At 58.8% G+C, this 17,747-nt stretch overlaps 7 protein-coding genes across 7 annotated transcripts; 3 read left to right on the forward strand and 4 right to left on the reverse strand.

Moving 5' to 3' along the window:
* Nucleotides 1-473: 473 nt before the first annotated feature.
* PSEUBRA_005655 (DNA recombination and repair protein Rad51, C-terminal) lies at nt 474-2,747 on the forward strand (the record flags this gene model as incomplete). Its single annotated transcript, XM_059465583.1, has 1 exon — nt 474-2,747. The coding sequence occupies one exon, from the start codon at nt 474-476 to the stop codon at nt 2,745-2,747; it is 2,274 nt and encodes a 757-aa protein (XP_059321662.1).
* Nucleotides 2,748-3,259: 512 nt separating this feature from the next.
* PSEUBRA_005656 (Metallopeptidase, catalytic domain protein) lies at nt 3,260-4,189 on the reverse strand (the record flags this gene model as incomplete). Its single annotated transcript, XM_016439063.1, has 1 exon — nt 3,260-4,189. One exon carries the CDS (start codon nt 4,187-4,189, stop codon nt 3,260-3,262), a length of 930 nt encoding a protein of 309 aa, XP_016290366.1.
* A 1,711-nt stretch (nt 4,190-5,900) lies between these two features.
* On the forward strand, nt 5,901-7,388 carry PSEUBRA_005657 (Zinc/iron permease; the record flags this gene model as incomplete). Its single annotated transcript, XM_016439047.1, has 1 exon — nt 5,901-7,388. One exon carries the CDS (start codon nt 5,901-5,903, stop codon nt 7,386-7,388), a length of 1,488 nt encoding a protein of 495 aa, XP_016290367.1.
* A 73-nt stretch (nt 7,389-7,461) lies between these two features.
* PSEUBRA_005658 (Tetratricopeptide repeat-containing domain protein) lies at nt 7,462-8,748 on the reverse strand (the record flags this gene model as incomplete). Its single annotated transcript, XM_016439075.1, has 1 exon — nt 7,462-8,748. The coding sequence occupies one exon, from the start codon at nt 8,746-8,748 to the stop codon at nt 7,462-7,464; it is 1,287 nt and encodes a 428-aa protein (XP_016290368.1).
* Nucleotides 8,749-9,034: 286 nt separating this feature from the next.
* On the reverse strand, nt 9,035-9,808 carry PSEUBRA_005659 (NADH dehydrogenase [ubiquinone] 1 alpha subcomplex subunit 12; the record flags this gene model as incomplete). The annotated part of the gene is made up of 1 exon (XM_016439079.1): nt 9,035-9,808. The coding sequence occupies one exon, from the start codon at nt 9,806-9,808 to the stop codon at nt 9,035-9,037; it is 774 nt and encodes a 257-aa protein (XP_016290369.1).
* Nucleotides 9,809-10,277: 469 nt separating this feature from the next.
* Nucleotides 10,278-13,229, forward strand: PSEUBRA_005660 (Importin-beta, N-terminal domain protein; the record flags this gene model as incomplete). The annotated part of the gene is made up of 1 exon (XM_016439045.1): nt 10,278-13,229. The coding sequence occupies one exon, from the start codon at nt 10,278-10,280 to the stop codon at nt 13,227-13,229; it is 2,952 nt and encodes a 983-aa protein (XP_016290370.1).
* A 317-nt stretch (nt 13,230-13,546) lies between these two features.
* PSEUBRA_005661 (Acyl carrier protein-like protein) lies at nt 13,547-17,512 on the reverse strand (the record flags this gene model as incomplete). Its single annotated transcript, XM_016439064.1, has 1 exon — nt 13,547-17,512. The coding sequence occupies one exon, from the start codon at nt 17,510-17,512 to the stop codon at nt 13,547-13,549; it is 3,966 nt and encodes a 1,321-aa protein (XP_016290371.1).
* Nucleotides 17,513-17,747: the final 235 nt, after the last annotated feature.

Here is a 17,747-nt window from a genome sequence, read left to right on the forward strand (position 1 = left end):
GCAGCTCGACGGATCGACAAGTCAACAACTTTGTTGCCACGTTGGCCTCCGCCGGCCTCCTCGTCCGTCCCAGTCGTTTCCGTTCTTGAACATGACCTGCCCTCCGATTCGAACCGATTCGAGCTTCGGCGAGAGCGGATTCCCGCCAACACATCTTCTCCGTCTCTTCACTTGATCGTTTTTTGGAGGTTGCTTTCTTGTCAGATCGGCTCAATGTTCCAGCTATGCTCGAGATCGCCTCGATCGGGCTCAGATCCCGATTTGCTGATCGCTCCCTTGGCTGACGCGGGTCGCGTAAATCACCTGTGTGACTGCATGAGGAGAGCGAGACCAACACTTTTGAAGCTTCACAACTCAGCCAACGCCACACCCACCAGGCTCAGTCGAGCCAAATTGCTCCCCACTAGCGACCCCTCTCGTCGTCTTGTGACTCTGCTTGCTGCGGCTCAAATCTTCACCAGTATGATGATACCATGACGAGCCTGGCCATCGCCGACGTCCCCTGGATCTCAAAACGCATCAAGGCTTGCTGTCGACGAGCAAAGCTCTTCAGCACCCATGAGATCCTCCTCAGCCAACCACAGCAGCTTCAGCAGACATTACGCATCTCCTCACAAGACGCAGATCTTCTCTACCTTCAGGTGGCCACAGCATGTGCACCACCTCCCATATCTGTGCTTGCTGCACTCACCGGCGAGCTTCCCTCCGCGCACCTCGACGAAGCCCTCTTCGATGCCACTGAATGCAACGATGCAGATTCGGCCGACTTATCAGACTCGAGCGACGGACACGATGATCCAAGGATAGACCTCGGAATCCCTTCGTCCTCGATAGTGCCTCCGACTCAGGGATACGATGGCAACTTTCCAGGCGCAGAACGCTTCGTTTATGATTCCGATTCGGACTCGGACAGCGGTGCAAGCGCTGCTGCTTCGGATCACATGATGCACGATGATGTAGAGCTCCCTTCCACATTCCGTCGCCCCGAGCCGCAGCAGCTCGACGCCGATGAGGCAGATCCTGATGATCACCTCGACTCCGATCAAAATAATGGTTATTCATCGATCGCCAGGGACGTGCTCTCCCTTGGCCGTCAACGGCACCTACTCTCTAGCGGATCTCAGCAGCTCGACGACCTACTTGGAGGCGGCTTCCGCTCAGCCGCTCTCACTGAAATCGTGGGCGAGAGCGCCTCAGGCAAAACACAAACGGCTATCCAGGCTTGTACCTTTGCGACTCTCGGTTTCCAACCCTTGCCTCCAAAGGAGGACCAGAACGCATCTTCATCTACGGACGTCGTCTCGGACGGACTTGAAAGCGCCAATCTCCATGACATCCTCCACGGGTGTGGCGTGGCGACCTCGAGCGGCTCGCACTCTGCCGTCGGCGCATGCTTCATCACTTCAGCAGGCGAAAGGGCCGCCCACTCGATCGTCAATCGAGCTCTAGAGCTAGCCGACTTTGCTGTCTGCGAGCGCTTCGATCGCGTGCATCCAGCGCAACATACGGAAAGCTCCCAAAGCAGCTTGGATCGTCACATTTTGCTAGCGAGGGCCCTCGAGCTTGGTCGCGAGCAAGTGCTGCGCAATCTCCACGTGGCTTGCGTTGCCGACGTGGAAGCCTTGGAGCACGCTCTCAAGTACAGCCTTCCAGGCCTGATGAGTCGGTTGTCGTCCAGCTCGCGAGGTCAAGCTGCGGCGAAGTCTCCCGCGAGGGAGATTGGCATCATTGTGGTCGACAATCTGCCTTCTCTTTTCCAGGAAGACCCGGTGGCGAGCGACATCGATTCGCTAGTCCAGCGAAGCAAGATGCTCGTTGAGGTGACGGATGCACTCAAGCGTTTAGCTGCTGCTCCTCCGTCGAGGCCGCGTTCGACATTCAGCTCAGTCGGCAGAGCGGTGCTCGTGATCAATCACGTCAGCGACGCCTTCGGGGTCGACAAGGAGATCGCCAAACGCTTCGTCTTTGACTCTGCAGATCGCATCCGGATCCAGCGGTCAAATGGCAGGCAAGGAGGTCAGGACGCGGCCGGGCCGGCAATGCCTGGCGAATTGGCTCTGCCCGACTCTCCCTTTGCGATGGACTACGCCTCACAGTCAGCCTTCTTCAGTGGCCTGCTTGCATCAGTGCCGCCGACTTTGGCCGAAGCCATTGGTGCAAGGGCGCTGGAAGAAGCGAGAGGATCGAACGATGGCCCGCTCTACGTTCTCAATCCTCGCACAGCACAGCTCGGGCATACGTGGAGCAACCTCGTCAACGTGCGGCTTTTCCTCTCCAAGACGCGAGGCAGGGTCTCGATGCCTGACGAATCGGCTGCAGCTTCAGCGGCAGCGTCGGGCGAAGACGCAGCAACCAAAAAGACGACGATGACGACGGTTCGAAAGGCCGCTGTCGCGCTGAATCCATTTGGCCCGACGATGCTCGATCCGACCATCGACAGCAGTGATTGTGTTGCGGGTGTGAGAGGCAAAAAGGCCGTCCGTCAACTGCGCTTCGTCATCACACCGGGTCGGGCGGTCCACGCTCTGAACGCGTACGCCGCTTCGTCGGCGAATCCTGCCGTTGTTCCGACCATGAGTCAGATGCCAGCGCCACACGCCACATCATCGCAAGCTGCGCATGGCGGAGAAGCGGAGGACGAGGAGGACCTCTCGGCGAGGCGCTCGAGGATCATCACTGGCTGGCTATGGATCAATTCCAGTCGCAGGTGGTGGACGGCATGGGTCCCGCCTAACAGTATCATCTGATCGGTCGCCGACACATGGATTGGGACCGTCATCTTGTATCGCATCGCATCGCATCGCATCGCAACGCATTTTTCTCTGATTCTGTACTGCGCAGACTGGGGCTTGGTTCGCAGAGTGCGTAAGCGCATGGCTTCGACTGAAACGACACCAGCCTGACCGGCCCGGGCGGTCGTGCGGCACCGCACGGCGAAGCTCGCCCGAGTCCCTGAGCACACGCTGTTTCATCTGGGAGATCCTGTTCCTCCTGCAGGATCTGTGGTCCTGCTTGTGCGCTGCATTGTGTGGGGCGAGACTTCAGACGAGGACGCGACTGAAGCAGTTCGGTGCGTGACTTAGGTTGAGTCTTCGTCTCAGATCACTCATTCATCAGACAGCGAGAAACAGCGAAGATACTATGTGACATAAACAACCTTCATGACAAGACGAGGAATGACACCCATCAAACGTGGTGAACGAACACAGATTGAGACGAATCTACGTGGGGTACTTTTGAAGCGGAACAAGGTGCGCGCTTAGTGCGTGCCGCAGTGGACGGAGCCATCAGCGTGAGTGTGGCAGTCGGCGCTGGCAGCCTGAGTAGGTGTTGCGGCAGCAGCGGACTGCTGGGCGGCGCTGGCGCTGGTGGAGCTGGCGGCACTCGCCGTTGCGCTCGACGAGCTCGACGAGCTCGTGCTAGCATGTGCGTGACCCGAGTGGTCCACCTCGTCCACCTCACCCACACAGCCCCACTTGGTGAGCTTGCGGCTGTACACATCCAACGCAAAGTACTGCAAGCTGTGCTGGTTGCTCACCGCAGCGCTGCTGTTGGTCTTGGCGAGCTCGAGGACGTCCTCGTAGCTATCCGAGTAGTGGTGGATCTTCTCGTGCATGAATTCGGGCACGTGCATGGCGCGGTGCATGAGGTCGGCGCCAAAGTACACACTCGGGTTGTCCTGGGCCAGTTGGAATCCTTTACCGCACAACGCCTCGAGCGGGCGACGCGAGAAGAAGGAGAGGTCGCAAATGACCGTCTCGGCAGTAGCGTTGTTTCCGCGCCAGTGCCCGTTCCATTCGGGCAAGCGACAGTTGTTGTCCGGGTTGTCGCAGCGAAGAAGCGCATCACCCTTGTCGCCGTACACGAGCTGCATGAAGTAGCCCAGCACAGGAGCAGGGTCCGCAGATGCACCAAAGTAGGTGGTGAAGAACTCCGAGTTCGGGTGGTTGAGGATGTAATGGATCGAGTTCAGGCCGAGCTTCTTCATGTCCGAGATACCGGACGAGAGCTGAGCGCGCTGCGTGCCGTTGCACGACTCGTGGATGCGCCAGTCGGCGTCGATCGAAGACTCGGGGGCGAACGAGGAGTAGGCCGAGGAGGTGTGGTCGCGCGCCGAGAGGAACGAGAAAGGCGCGGCCAGGGCCGAGGTGGCAGAAAGAAGAGCGACGAAGGGAAGTGTGAGATGCATCTTGAAGAATGTACTTGAGTATAATGTATCAGGTGGGATGGTTGATGGAGGGAATATCCGGAGTTGGAGAAACGACGATGCTACTTATATTCTTGCATCGGACAAGAAGCGGCATCGAGCGGGTGGATGTTGGACGCCCATTCAAGGTGCAGCTTGCGCCATCACAAGCATACGATGCACAGTTCTTGCTGCGTACAAGTTCTACAGGGTGGATTGAGAAGGAGGCCTTCTCGTACTGGACCCATTCGCCACACTGCAAAGTTCTTCGCGCGAATCGGTCAAAGTTCGGACCGACAAACAAATGCGACAAGAGCGTGAGAAAGAAGCACCCGGGAGGTTCTCAAAACTTTGCCCACGTCGACGAGCCTGCAGAGCAAGCGACGCCTGCCTGAGCTGGGAAGACGCTTTCTCAATAACCACGGCGATATCGGACAAGAACGGCCGTTGCATCCTCAATTTCAGGGTCGCTGGTCGTTTAGTAAGAGGACCTTCGAGGTAAGGTCCTAATCGTCACAGATCTGGAAGCGAACAGGCGGTGGAAAGCATCGGAAGAAAGGAGAAGAGGGCGAGAAGATCGCCGGTGCGGGCCTCGCTCTGAGTCAGGGATCGCAGCACCCTTTCTTGGCACGTCGAGGCAGAAGGAAGCTCCAATGATTGGTAGGCGAGGATGACCGATCGGCTCAGAGCTTGACGAAGCCTGCAGAGGCCGAAAGATGTGACGGCGTGTCGTGTGGCAACCACACGTTGCCACGTTATCCCCTCAGCAGAAAGAGAGTCAGGGACTTGGCAAATTTGCCAAGGCAGCAGCAGCGAACGGGCAACTGTCACAGTACCGATTCACGATTCTCCCAGCGGTCGTCAGGACAGACTAAAGGCACAGCACCCGATGCACGTGGAGGCAATCGTCAGAAGGAGGGGATGTCGTGAGGTAGCGGCAGCGGCAGATCTTGTTCCGTTGCGGACAGGCGACTGCAGTTCTTGACAGCTCTCCGCCTGAAACGCAAAATGCTTGGCGGCGACCTTTCCAGTTACGCTCCCCAGATCATCCTGAAAAATTTGCCACAGGCTTTGACCGGATCACCTCGTTGCGACGTTCGCGTAGAGTGCATGCGATTCCCTGTTCCAGATCCGGCTCGCTAGTCCGCGGATCCTGAAGCGCACGCTCGAAAGCGATAAAGTGTCGAGTAGTCAGGGACGGAAGAAGGCGGCGAGAAGGCATCGGACACCTTTCGGGTGGAAAATTCGGTCGCCTCCGATGCCAAGACCCGTTCGTGCATGCAGCTCCTTCCACTCTGTGTGAGGTCCCTCGAAGCAGTCAAGAGTATCTCGAACAGGCACTGGTCTTTGCAGCGCAAGATCAAAGCCTCAAGAAGATGTTGCAAATATGTGCATTGGCGTGGGCGTGGGCGAACGTGAGCGTGCTGCTTTACTGCGAACCAAGTCAAAGTTCGGCGAAAAATTCACCTTGAAGAGTTCTGCAAGGTGATTTGGTTGGACGGCAGCGAGCATGTCCAGATGGCTGCTTTTCTGAGTGGCAAGTGGATAGAATGGAGCTCTATGAGCCATGTGAGGCTGCGGCTTGTTCGCCGGTGAGCTCCTTCCATTGAACTTTGGCGGAGGAGATACTTAAACGAGGCTGACGATTCTCACCTTGAACGCTATCGCCTCCGTCTGTCTATCTACCACGTCTACTGCCATCACAGACTTAACCATGATCGGAATGACCATCAAGAAGAAGGCCACGGTAGCGGCTGCACTGGTGCTCCTCGCCACTGTGACAAGCGCTCCTTTGGCTGCCGCTCAGTCGATCACTACAGAGGTCACTGTCAGTGGCACTCCGACCACCACTGTCATCTCTCCTTCTCCTACTGGTCGAGGGTATTGCGAGTTCTTTGTGGACCACTGGGACTGCGACTCAACCCGTCCGGAAGCTACTGCCGTCGCAGCGACGACCGCAAGTGCTTCCAGCTCCGCAGCAACCATCGAGCCGTCTCCCGTTGGCCAGAGCTGCACGCTCCACGGCGACCACTACCACTGCGATGGCCCTTCCACAGCGACGGCCGTAGCAGCAGCAGCAGAGGCGAGCCCCACCGGCCGAGGCTCGTGCACCTTCCACGGCGATCACTGGGACTGTGACGGCGACTCCGCCGACTCGCACGCAGGCCACGACCACTCCGGGCACAGCCACGCCGGGCACTCGCACGGCCCCGACGCAGTCTACGGTTGCGGTCTCGCCCCTCTCGAGGACTACAACCTTCCTCTGCACATCGGAACGATTTTCATCCTCCTCGCTTCGTCCGCCTTTGGCTCGTACTTTCCCATCCTGGTCCACTCGAAGAACGGAGAGCGCAAGTGGACCGACGAGGTGTTCTTCGTCTGCCGTCACTTTGGTACGGGAGTGCTGATCAGTACGGCGTTCGTCCACCTGTTGAGCCACGCGATGCTCTACTGGTCGAACGAGTGCGTGGGCGAGCTCAAGTACGAAGCGACGGGACCGGCGATTGCGATGGCTGCGGTGTGGCTGGTGTTCTTGGTCGACTTTTTCCTCCTCCGCGCGCTGAGGAAGCGAAGCGGTGCTGGTTCGGTCTGCAGCCACGACGGTGAGCAGCAGCTTGCGTCCGCCCACACGGTCGAGAAGCGCGAGTCCCACTCTTCGCTCGACCACTCCGCATCGGAGGAGAGCACCTACGGCGGTCTCACTTATGCTCAGGCCAAAGTGGCCGAATGGGACGTGATCGCCATCGAGCTGGGTATCATCTTCCACTCGATCCTCATCGGCATCACGCTCGGCGTCGCCACTGGCGCTGGCTTTGTTGCGCTGCTCATCGCGATCACCTTCCACCAGCTGTTCGAGGGGCTTGCGCTCGGCTCGCGTCTCTCGCTGCTCACGTGGAAGGGTGCGTGGTACAAAGTGATTATGGCGACGGCGTTTGTGCTGACGACGCCGCTGGGTGTCGCCATCGGTGTGGGTGTGAGGTCCAAGTTCAACGGCAACGGCGCGGGGACGCTTATCGTCCTCGGCACGTTCCACGCGCTCAGCGCGGGTATCCTGCTCTACACCGCCCTCGTCGAGCTGCTCAGCGGCGACTTCATTCACAGTAAGCAGATGCAGAACAGCTCGTTGGGCAGGTGCATCGCTGCCGTCGCCGCGCTGACAATCGGTATCATGGCCATGTCGGTGCTCGCGCTGTGGGCTTAGATGGATCATACTTGGCTTCGCGATTGACTTGTACGATGTCCAAAATGTTAAACGGAATTTCATTGGTATTGCTTCACTTCTTGCCCGCCTTCTCTCGCTGAGCCTTGAACTCGTCAACCCACCTCTTCTCCGCCTCGCCCTTTGGCAGCACAACAAGGCTCAGAATGCCATCTTGCATCACGAGGCCATCTCGATCCCTGATCTTATCCTCGCCCTTCGCGCTGTCCCCTTCTTTGAACGCCTGATCCATCACCTCGCGCAGCGTCAACTTCTTCCCCAACTTCAGCAGACGCTGTCGCCTTGTGGTGGCATAAACCTGCAGGTTCCCCTCGTAATACTCGCCCTTGCCGTCCCAGGGAAGCGACCCGCGCGCCGAAGCCGGGAACATGGTGCTGATGTAGGTGGCGAGCGGCGTGTCCTCGTGGTAGTCAGAGATGAAGTCGGACTGCGCGTGTTGCGGATACATGAAGAAGAGGGGCACGACGAGCGGTGTGCGGATCACGTCTGGGGGCGTCCACTTGCTCGATAGCGGGAGTTTGAGGGAGGATTGTTCGGGCAGGGATTCGGGGTCGAAGTGGGCGGGTTGCGGGTTGTCTGGCGGTCTTGGCGTTGTTTCGAGCCACAGTCCGCGTACTAGGAGGGCTTGTTGAAGCGTTTTTGACATGCCCTCTTCTCGGCGTTTGCGCTCGGTCGCATCTGCAGCGGCTTGGGCTTGCGCTTTGAGCCGGGACTCTGCTTTCACCTTCAGTGCGCGGATGGCATCGTTGCCGGAATTGACGCCGAGACCATGATCCGCGCAGTCGATAGCGTCCTGACACCTGTCCAGCGCCAACAGCGCCCTCGTGGCGCGGTAGTACGCTTTCTCGCTCCGCGGGTTCAATCCGAGCACGGCACTCGTGTCCCTGAGTGCCGCTCCGTAGTTCTGCAGCTCGAGGTTGCACGCTGCGCGATTCGCATAAAGCGTCTCAAGAAGTGCTTTGTCCTCGGGTGAAGCGTCGATGGCTTGGGTGTAGAAGCCGAGCGCCTCGCGGTAGCGTTTGGATTTGAAGTAGTCGTTGGCTTGCGATTTGAAGTTGGAGGCGACCTCGTCCGGTGTGCCGTCGAATGCGAGGGACTGCAGCGCTTCGAGAGCGGAATCAGTTGCAGGATCTGACTCGGTAGGGAGGTCCTTCATAAAGAGCGGGACCGAGTCCCAGGATTTGAGCGTCTCATCGAGATTGCGCGGGGCAGAGGTGGGCTGCGCATAGGTGAAGTCGCCGGATCGAGGGGGTGGTTTAGGAAGGGCAGCTTTGGCGGTGCTGGAAGCGGAGGTCGAGGAGGACGGCTGTGAGCTGTCAGCTATGGATTCGATGACCGCCATTTTGAAGGATGAGGGGATGCCGGTGCGAGGAGGGAAGGTATGATGGAGAAGGGACAGGAAGAAGTGTGGAGGAAGCCAGCCAATCTGTGAATCTTCTCAAAATTTCTCTCAGCGTGGGCCAAGATCCAAGTCCGAATTCCGAGTTCGCCAGGGTATAGCAGCCTTGCTAACTTATACAGAACCTCCTTCTCAACGACAGACAAGCGACAAGATTCCGAATGAACGCTTGCTTGTTTACACAGCGCTGAATGTAGGATGCTGGAGATGTTGGTATTGGGAGTCGGCGTCACCTTCGAGCTTTTGGCATCGGGACAAAGGCATCCAACGGCGACTTGGTCATTTCCCTCCTTGCTCGCTCCCTCTCTGCGTCTTGGTCATTTCTGCCAGCTCTTCGCGCCGCCCTTCGATCCATGGCTTGCTGAAGCTCTGCTGAGACCTGTCCTTGTTCTGCATCGCTGGCGGCTGCCGAGTCTGTAGACGATAGTTGACCCTTGGCTGCCAACCTGGCCCTACTTGCTGCCCACACATCCTGATCTGGTGTTCGCTCCTGCTGCAGCACGCCTCCAGCGCCTTGTTCTTGCTGAGGCACTCTCGTCTCGGCCTGCTGCTCCACGTTCTCATCTACCACTGTCGACGTGGGCACGGGTCCCCCACCCGAACTCGGCACCAATTTCTGTGCACGATCCTTTGCCTCGTTATGCGCCTCCAATCTGGCTTGCTGTTCCCTCTCCCTCCTCTCCTTATCCTCCAAAGCTAGCTTGGCGGCATTAGCCTGTGTGAGCAGGATGCGCTCTCGATCCTTGACCAGTTCCTCGATGGAAGGCGCCTCGCGTCGAGTATGCCGCAACCACATGACCCATTGAACCGGGATGGATCGCTGGTCGTAGTCGCCCATTTCTTTCTTCTCCTTCCACTGGATTGAGCGCCGTGTATGCCGCGGATCGAGTGAGCCGGAGAGCGAGGGCAACTCGAGGTACGAGTTGCCTGCGAGGTCTTGGCCTACGATGTACTTTGCATTGCCGATGCGGAGCGTTTTTGCTAGCCTCTGAAAGAGACTCATGGTGGGCGCAGATATGAGACAGCACCGTCAGATTCGGTTCGACTCGAATGTGCACCGTGTGTGAGCGACCTTGTGATCGTGGAGTCGAGAGGACAGCGTCGGTAGCCAGTGGGATGACGAGGAGGAGAAGCAACGCCTTGAAGCCTCCTCCCTCGACTGAGCACCTTTGGAAAAGATTCATTCCATAGGCTGACCAAGCCAACTCGAAAAATCAAACAGGAAATTGGGGACCCAAAAAGGATTCTCGCAGCAAAGCCTCTCTCTGTCGCGCGTGATCGGGTGCCAAAAAGTGTTGTTCTCAGAGCGGTGATGCTGTTGTTGTGGAGCAGAGCAGAGCACCGTGCTGCGCCGTGGAATTTCACTCAAATTTATCAACGAGAAGAGTGGTTTGAGCGTAGCTTTCCGATGAGTGTCACTTTCTTCCAGACCATCACACTGTCACTCGACTCAGCCTTATACACAGCACATCATGGCGTCAGCAGAGCATGTGCAGTTCGTCTGTACCCTTCTCGCTCACACTCTCAACCCTTCCGAACGCCAAAACGCAGAGCAGCAGCTCACACAAGCACAGTCGCAAACTGGCTTCCTCCAAATCCTCATCGCCGTCATCCAGAATGCTCTGGTCCCCAGCAACGATGCTGTCCGTCTCTCCGCCGCCATCAAGCTAAAGAACATCTGCAAGACTGCATGGGACGAGATCGCTGCAGAAGAGTCCGCTGTAGAAAAGGTCGTCGATCCACAAGACAAGCAGGCACTCAAGCAGAGCATCATTCCCTTGCTTGTGTCCATCTCAACCACAACCGATGGCAGGCCACCTGCTCCCACAAACGTACGATCCCAATTAGAAGAAGCTATCGCCCTCGTCGCAGAAAAGGACTTCCCACATGACTGGCCCAACCTCATGGACGACCTGGTCCCCAAGCTGGCAAGTCAAGATGACCAGCTCGTACTCGGCATCCTTCGCACAGCACACACCATCTTCTACAGGTGGCGATCCGCCTTCCGCAGTGACGATCTCTACAGCGAGATCAACTACGTCCTCGGCAAATACGCTGTTCCGCATCTTGAACTGCTCAAACGCACCGACCAAAGACTCCTCGACCCAGCAACCCCCTCCGCATCACTTCCTGCCCTCGGCAACATCATGAACATGGCATTGCAAGTCTTCTACGACCTCTCCAGTCAAGATTTGCCGCCACAGATCGAAGACAACATCGGTCCCATCATGGAGATCCTCGCGCGCTGGATCTCGCAATCTCGACCTGAACTCGACTCGGATCCAGACGAGCCCTGCGCGCTTCAAGAGATCCGTAGCAGCATCTGCGAGATTGCCGAACTCTACGCCAAGAGGTATCTCGACGCTTTCACTCAGCTTCCCGTCTTTGTTCAGGCCATCTGGGAGATGCTTGGCACATGCACACTTTCGCAGAAGTACGACACTTTGGTCTCCAAGGCCGTGGGGTTCCTGTCGACCGTGGTCAGAATGGGCAGCTCGCGCGAAATGTTCCAATCCACAGAAACGCTCGAGCAGCTTTGCAGCGCCATCATCTTGCCCAACATTGCCATTCGTGAGGCCGACGAGGAGCTCTTCGAGGACAATCCCATCGAGTACATCCGACGAGACCTCGAGACCAGTATGGAGGCCGACACGCGCAGGAAAGCCGCCTCCGAGTTTTGCAGGTCGCTCATGGAGTTCTTTGCAGCAGAAGTCACCAGCATCGTCTCGAGGTACATCATGCAGTACCTCGAGCAGTACCGTGCCGATCCACAGGCCAACTGGAGGCAGAAAGATACCGCCATCTACTTGCTCACTTCCATCGCCTCCAAGTCCTCCACAGCCCAGCGAGGTGTCACGTCCACCAACGAGCTTGTTGACGTCGTCCAATTCTTCTCCGACAACGTCTTTGCCGATCTCCAGCAGAGCGCTGATGACTCGCCTAGCCCCATCCTGCAGGTGGACGCCATCAAGTACCTCCACACTTTCCGCAACCAGCTCACAAAGGAACAGCTCATCTCGGTCCTGCCGCTTCTCGTGCAGCACCTCGAGAGCTCGCAGTACGTCACCTGCTCGTACGCTTCGATCACCATCGAGCGCGTTCTGGCACTCAAGAGGGACGGCAAACTGCTCTTCACCCCACAAGACGTGCAACCCTTTGCGGAGAACATCCTCATGGCGCTCTTCCGCAACATCGAGCGCGGCACCACACCGGAAAAGCTCGCCGAGAACGACTACCTGATGAAGTGCATGATGCGCATGCTCGCCACCGTGCGCGAAGCCATCGCCCCCGCCCACGCCGCCATTCTCGGCCATCTTGCCAACATCCTCACCGAGATCAGCAAGAACCCGTCCAACCCGCGTTTCTCGCAATTCCTCTTCGAGTCCATCTCGGCGCTCATCCGCTTCACCGTCGCTGCGCAGCCCGAGAGCCTGGCCGCATTCGAAGCGCAGCTCTTCCCGCCGTTCACCATGATCCTCAGCCAGGACGTGGCCGAATTCCAGCCGTACGTCTTCCAGATTCTGTCGCAGATGCTCGAGCTGCACACCACGCAGGGTCTGCCCGAGGCCTACTCGTCGCTCTTGCCGCCGATTCTCACACCGGCGTGCTGGGAGAACCGCGGCAACGTGCCGGCGCTCGTCCGCCTGGTGCGCGCCTTCCTCGCTAAGGACGCACCGCGCATCGTCGCCCAAGGCCAGCTGGCCGCCATGTTGGGCATCTACCAGAAGCTCATTTCCACTCGAGTCAACGAGGGTGCTGCCCTCGAACTGCTCGAAACCATATTCGCTGCTGTACCGACCGATGCGCTAGAGAACTACAAACGCGCGGTGCTGACACTGCTCCTGACGCGTCTGCAGCAGACCAAGACAGACAAGCTGGTCAAGGGCACTATCCATCTGGTGAGCAGCATCGCTCTGACGGACAAGGGTCCCGAGTACGCAGTGGAGATCTTCGAAGCTGTGCAGCCTGGGCTGTTCGCGCAGATTGCACAGGGGATCATCGCGCCGGACCTGGCCAACGTCGCCGAGCGCCAGAAGAAGGTGGTCAGTGTCGGATTTGGACTGCTGCTGCTGCGATCGCAGCGTCTGCGTCAACCGCCCAATGTGCAAGTGCTGCCAAGCCTGCTTTCGGCGCATCTCAAGCTGCTGCTCACGCCGAGCTCGGCAGCCGCAACGGCAGGGGAGGACGAGCTGTTCGCCGACGAAGAGGCGACCAGTGCCGGGTTCCAGTCGAGCTTCAGCCGGCTGGCCGCGAGTGAGACGGCCAAGGTGGATCCCACCAGGGAGACGCTCCAGGGCGCAGAGGTGAAGGTGTGGTTCAAGGCGCAGCTCGAGAAGTTCAGAGGCGAGGTTGGGGATGCGGTTTGGGGACAGGTGTGGGGCGGTGTGGATGCGGGATTGAGGCAGAGCTGGGAGCGCCTGTGACGGGGTCGCTCTGTGAGATGCTGAATGGATAGAACGTCGAACTTGATTGGCTGCTGTCTGTCTCGGGTGTGAAAGGAACGCTGTGAAATCGATTGAGAGCACCCGAAGCTGCGCATCTACTCGAGAGAACACTGCCAGCAACCCTCACCAGTGCCTTGCCCGAGAGCGCGCATCGTGCCTGCTGCATCAGTGATCCGAGCCCGGACCATGATCCCCCCCACACACACACGCTCGCACACACATCACGATCGTCCACTGAGACTTGAAACCATCTATGAAATTGACAACTAAGCAAAGCGACGTCCATCTTGCCTCGGCTAAATCGGCTCCTCCCTGGGCTCGATGAGGATCTCGTTCATAGCCACGTGTTCGGGCTGCTTCAATGCATAGACGATAGCATTAGCGACGTCGCTAGGGTCCAGAATCTTGGCACCGGTGGGTTCGCCGTACTTCTTGACCGCCTCTTGGTCGCTGCTCATCCCGAGCAGATCCGTAGCGGTGTTGCCCGGTTGCACCGACGTCACCCTCAACCCGGTGTCGGAAGTCTCGAGGCGCAGACTCTGCAGCGTCGCTTCGACGAAAAACTTGCTCGCGCTATACACGCCGAGACCGGGGAAGACCTTCCTCCCCGCATCGGAGGAGATCGCCACGATGTGACCCGCCTTGCGCGGCAACAACCGTGGCAGCGCCGTGGACAGCACGTTGAGCAACCCTTTACAGTTGACATCCACCGTCTGCTCCCACTCGTTCACCTGGACGTTGTGCATCATGGTGAAGTACATCACGCCGGCGCACGAGACAATGATGTCGATCGGTCCGAGGACGTCGGTGGTGGTCTGCATGAGCGATTCGACCTGGTCGCGAGCGACCACGTCGGTCTTGTGCACGTGCACCTTGCCGCCCTGGACCGAGGTAGGGGCGCGCGAGAGCTTGACCAAGTCGGACTTGAGGGTTTCGAGCGCTTCGACGCGACGAGCGGCGAGCGCGACGTGAGCGCCTTCCTTGATGAGCGCCTTGGCGACTGCAGCGCCGATGCCCGACGAGGCACCTGTGACGATGGCCACCTTGCCTCGGAGCGGGAACTTGGGGTCGAAGGCGCTTCCCGCAGCAGCAAGACCGTTGGTGCCGTTACCGACACCGTTGGGCGTGCTGGGCACACTCGAAGGCTGCTGCGACATCCAACCACGCGCGTACCAGTGACGAGCGTACGTCTGCAGCAGCTTGGCATCCACCTTGGGCCTCTCGAGGCCATTCAGCGCGGGACGAGTAGCATCGTCCTTGAGCGCAATGATGCCCGTCAGGAATTCTTCTGAAGGCATACCCGAGCGCAGGATGTCGACCGTCAAGCCGTGGTCGCCTCCCTTGGCGGAACCTCGCTTCTCCTGCCACAGCGAGACCCACGATTTCCAGTCGCTCCTGGTGGTCGGGTAACCGAGCTTGTCCAAATGCTGGAAGAGCAGGTGACAGTCGATAGGCTCGCTGTCACCCAGGTGGTAGATGCGCTGTTCGGCATCGATGTGGTTACCGATGGCGATGATGCCGCGGCTGACGTAGTCCACCGCCGTCATCTCGATGTGCCAGTTGGGGATCTCGGGAGCAACACCCAGGTGGACCGATTCGACGATGAGTGCCGTGATGAGATCGTACGTGTTGGTCGAGCCCGTCTCGGAGTGACCGCTGAGCGTGCCGATGCGGATGACGTTGGCGGGCAGACCACGCTTGGCAGCCTCGAGCACGAGCTGTTCTGCGACCCACTTGGTCTGACAGTAGCCATCGAGCAGCTTGTCCGGCACGTCTTCGAGGGGCATGACTTCGGATTCGGACCAGCCCGTTTGCGAAGGCGGCAGCACGCCATTGGTCGAGACGTACTGCACAGTGGCGTTGCAGAGGAAGGCAAGGCGCAGGACCTCGCGGGTGCCTTCGACGTTGGGGTCACGCAAAGCAGCGTAAGGGTAAACGAGGTTGACCTGGGCGGCGCAGTGAACGATCACGTCGACGTTACCGACGAGGCCCTCGTACACTTCGGGCACGAGTCCGAGTCGATTACGCGACAGGTTGGCGGGCAGAACGTCGATGCGGTCGAGCATGGAGTGGTCCCAGAAGCCGAGGTCGAGCATGTTTCGTCGCAGTCTGGCCATCGCGGCGGATCGGTCGGTGCGGTAGGGAGCATTGAAGCGGATGAGGCAGACGATGCGAGCCGTCGTGTTTTGGAGCAAGTCGTGCAGCAAGAAACCCCCAAGGAACCCCGTTGCACCGGTGAGCAGGATGGTCTTGGCATCGGTCAGAGTGATGGGAGCCACCTTGTCGGGGGAAGCGAGCTTGAACTCGGGAGCCAACTCGATGTCGGCACGCAGCACAGTGGGCAGATCGGCCTGAACAGCAGCGTTGTAGCCGTCACGAGCGGCCAGCGTGATGCGAACGTGGTCCTGGAGCGTAGGGTGACCGGCTAGCTCGCCGAGAGGCACAGTGAAGCCACCAAGCGTCTTGGAGATACGCGTAGCCAGATCAGCAAGCAGCAGCGAATGGCCACCAAGGTCGAAGAAGCTGACGGTCTTGCCCCCCTCGAGAACCGTGTTTGGGTTGGTGTTGAGCGAGAGCGCCCAGAGCTGTGCGATCGACTTGAGGTTGATGGTCTCATCTGGTGCGGGGCTCCTTGCTCTAGAGTTGGTGCCGCTTGCAGCAGCGATGGCAGCCTGCGGATTGGGAAGCTTCTTGAGATCGACCTTGCCCGAGACCTCGTGGGTAGGCAGCGAATGGAGAACCACCCAGAGAGTCGGGATCATGTAGTGAGCGAGGTGCGAGACGAGGACCTGTCGAGCGCCAGGGCTATGTCCGTTGTCGTCGATGGTTAGCACTGTGCGATCACTCTCGCCCTCGTCAGGCACGATATAGGCGACGAGCTGACGTTCGAGACCCTCGCCATGCGCCACGACGGCACAGTTGCTGACGTCAAAGTTGTCGACGATGGCCTTTTCCACGATGGCTGGTACGATCGAGTAGCCTCGGATCTTGATCATGCCACCTACTCTGCCGGTAATTTCGAGCAGACCGCTCTCTGGCACGATACGAGCCAAATCGCCCGTTCGGTATTTGCGGGCAGTTGGCGCAGATGCAAACGCGTCCTGAGTGAAAGCTTTTGCGGTAGTGTCGACAAGGTTGAGGTAACCACGAGCGAGAAGGTCGCCTCCGACGTAGAGCTCGCCTGGCTCACCGTTCTCCAAACGCTTTCCATCTTCATCGAGAATGTATGTGTGAGCGAGGTCCATGGGTGGTCCGACAGGACAGTAAGGAGCATCGTCGGGCAAGGTGGGGAGCATCTCGCGCAAGTCGCCGCAAGCTACCTCGTGGGTCTCACTGGCACTGTAGCAGTTGAGCAGGCGGGTGTTGGGGAGGGCCTTGATGGCTCTTCGTGCGAGATCTGTGGTGACGACTTCGCCGTTGAGCCAGAGCGCGCGCAAGTCTGGAAGCTTGCTGCCGAGGTTGTGGTGTCGGGCGAGGACAGCAGCGAGAAGGGTGGGCGTCATGAGCGTCTCTGTGATCTTTTCGTTGGCAAGGAGCTCGACGAGCTTGACTGGGTCATAGCTTGCGTTATCTGGGACGGCGTAGGTGGTGGCACCGCGCAGGAGAGGGCGAATGATCTCCCAGATGAAGTAGACATTGCAAGCCACGCGATCGGTAGGGTTGAGGTCGTTGACGGCAAAGCGGAGGTCATACGACTTGACGGGAGCACGATGCGGGTTGGCGATACCTTTTGGCTTGCCCGTGGTGCCGGAGGAGTAAGAGACGAAGGCGAGGCGCTCGAGGTCGGTCTCTTGTGGGAGAGGCGGGAGCGACGAGGAGGACGCGGAATTGGCATCTGCGGGCTGGAAGAGCGTCTTTGCTTGATCCGCATCGTCGATCAAGATGGAAGGAACCGCTTTGGGTAAGAGCTTTGCGTGCTCGGATTGTGTGACGATGACGGCCGGATTCGCGTCCTTGATGACCTCGTGAAGAAGACCTAGCGGGTAAGCGAGTTCGAGGACGAGGAAGGCGCCACCAGCTCGCAGGGCAGCAAGACAGGCGATGACATAGTCGGCGCCTCGACCCATGAGGATGCCGACGAGCGAGTCGCGACCGACGGCATGTTGAGTGCGGAAGTAGAGCGAGAGGCTCTCGACCTTTGCATCGAGCTGAGCATAAGTGTACTTGGCGGAAGGGTCGATAAGCGCTAGAGCGTCGGGGGTGGCCTTGACCTGCTTGCGAAAGAGCGCATTGAGGTCGAGACTGGTGTCGAGGATCGCCATGGTGGCAGTGGAGCCTCGTGAGGATGAGCTCAAGGAAAGACTCCGTTTGGCCTGATCAAGCTGAGTTTGGCGAACGAGCTACGTCGATGTGAAGGAAGAATGTGACAGCTTCAGATGTAGCCGATACACTAGACGGGTGATCCGACAACGAGGCTGTGATGCTGACTAGATCGTGACGGAAGCGGTGCGAACGTCGGAGTGCCCGTCGAGGAATGGCGTTGTGGGCGAGTGAAAA

The sequence above is a fragment of the Kalmanozyma brasiliensis genome, assembly GCF_000497045.1.
Source record: "Kalmanozyma brasiliensis GHG001 unplaced genomic scaffold PSEUBRA_SCAF6, whole genome shotgun sequence".
NCBI lineage: Eukaryota > Fungi > Basidiomycota > Ustilaginomycetes > Ustilaginales > Kalmanozyma > Kalmanozyma brasiliensis.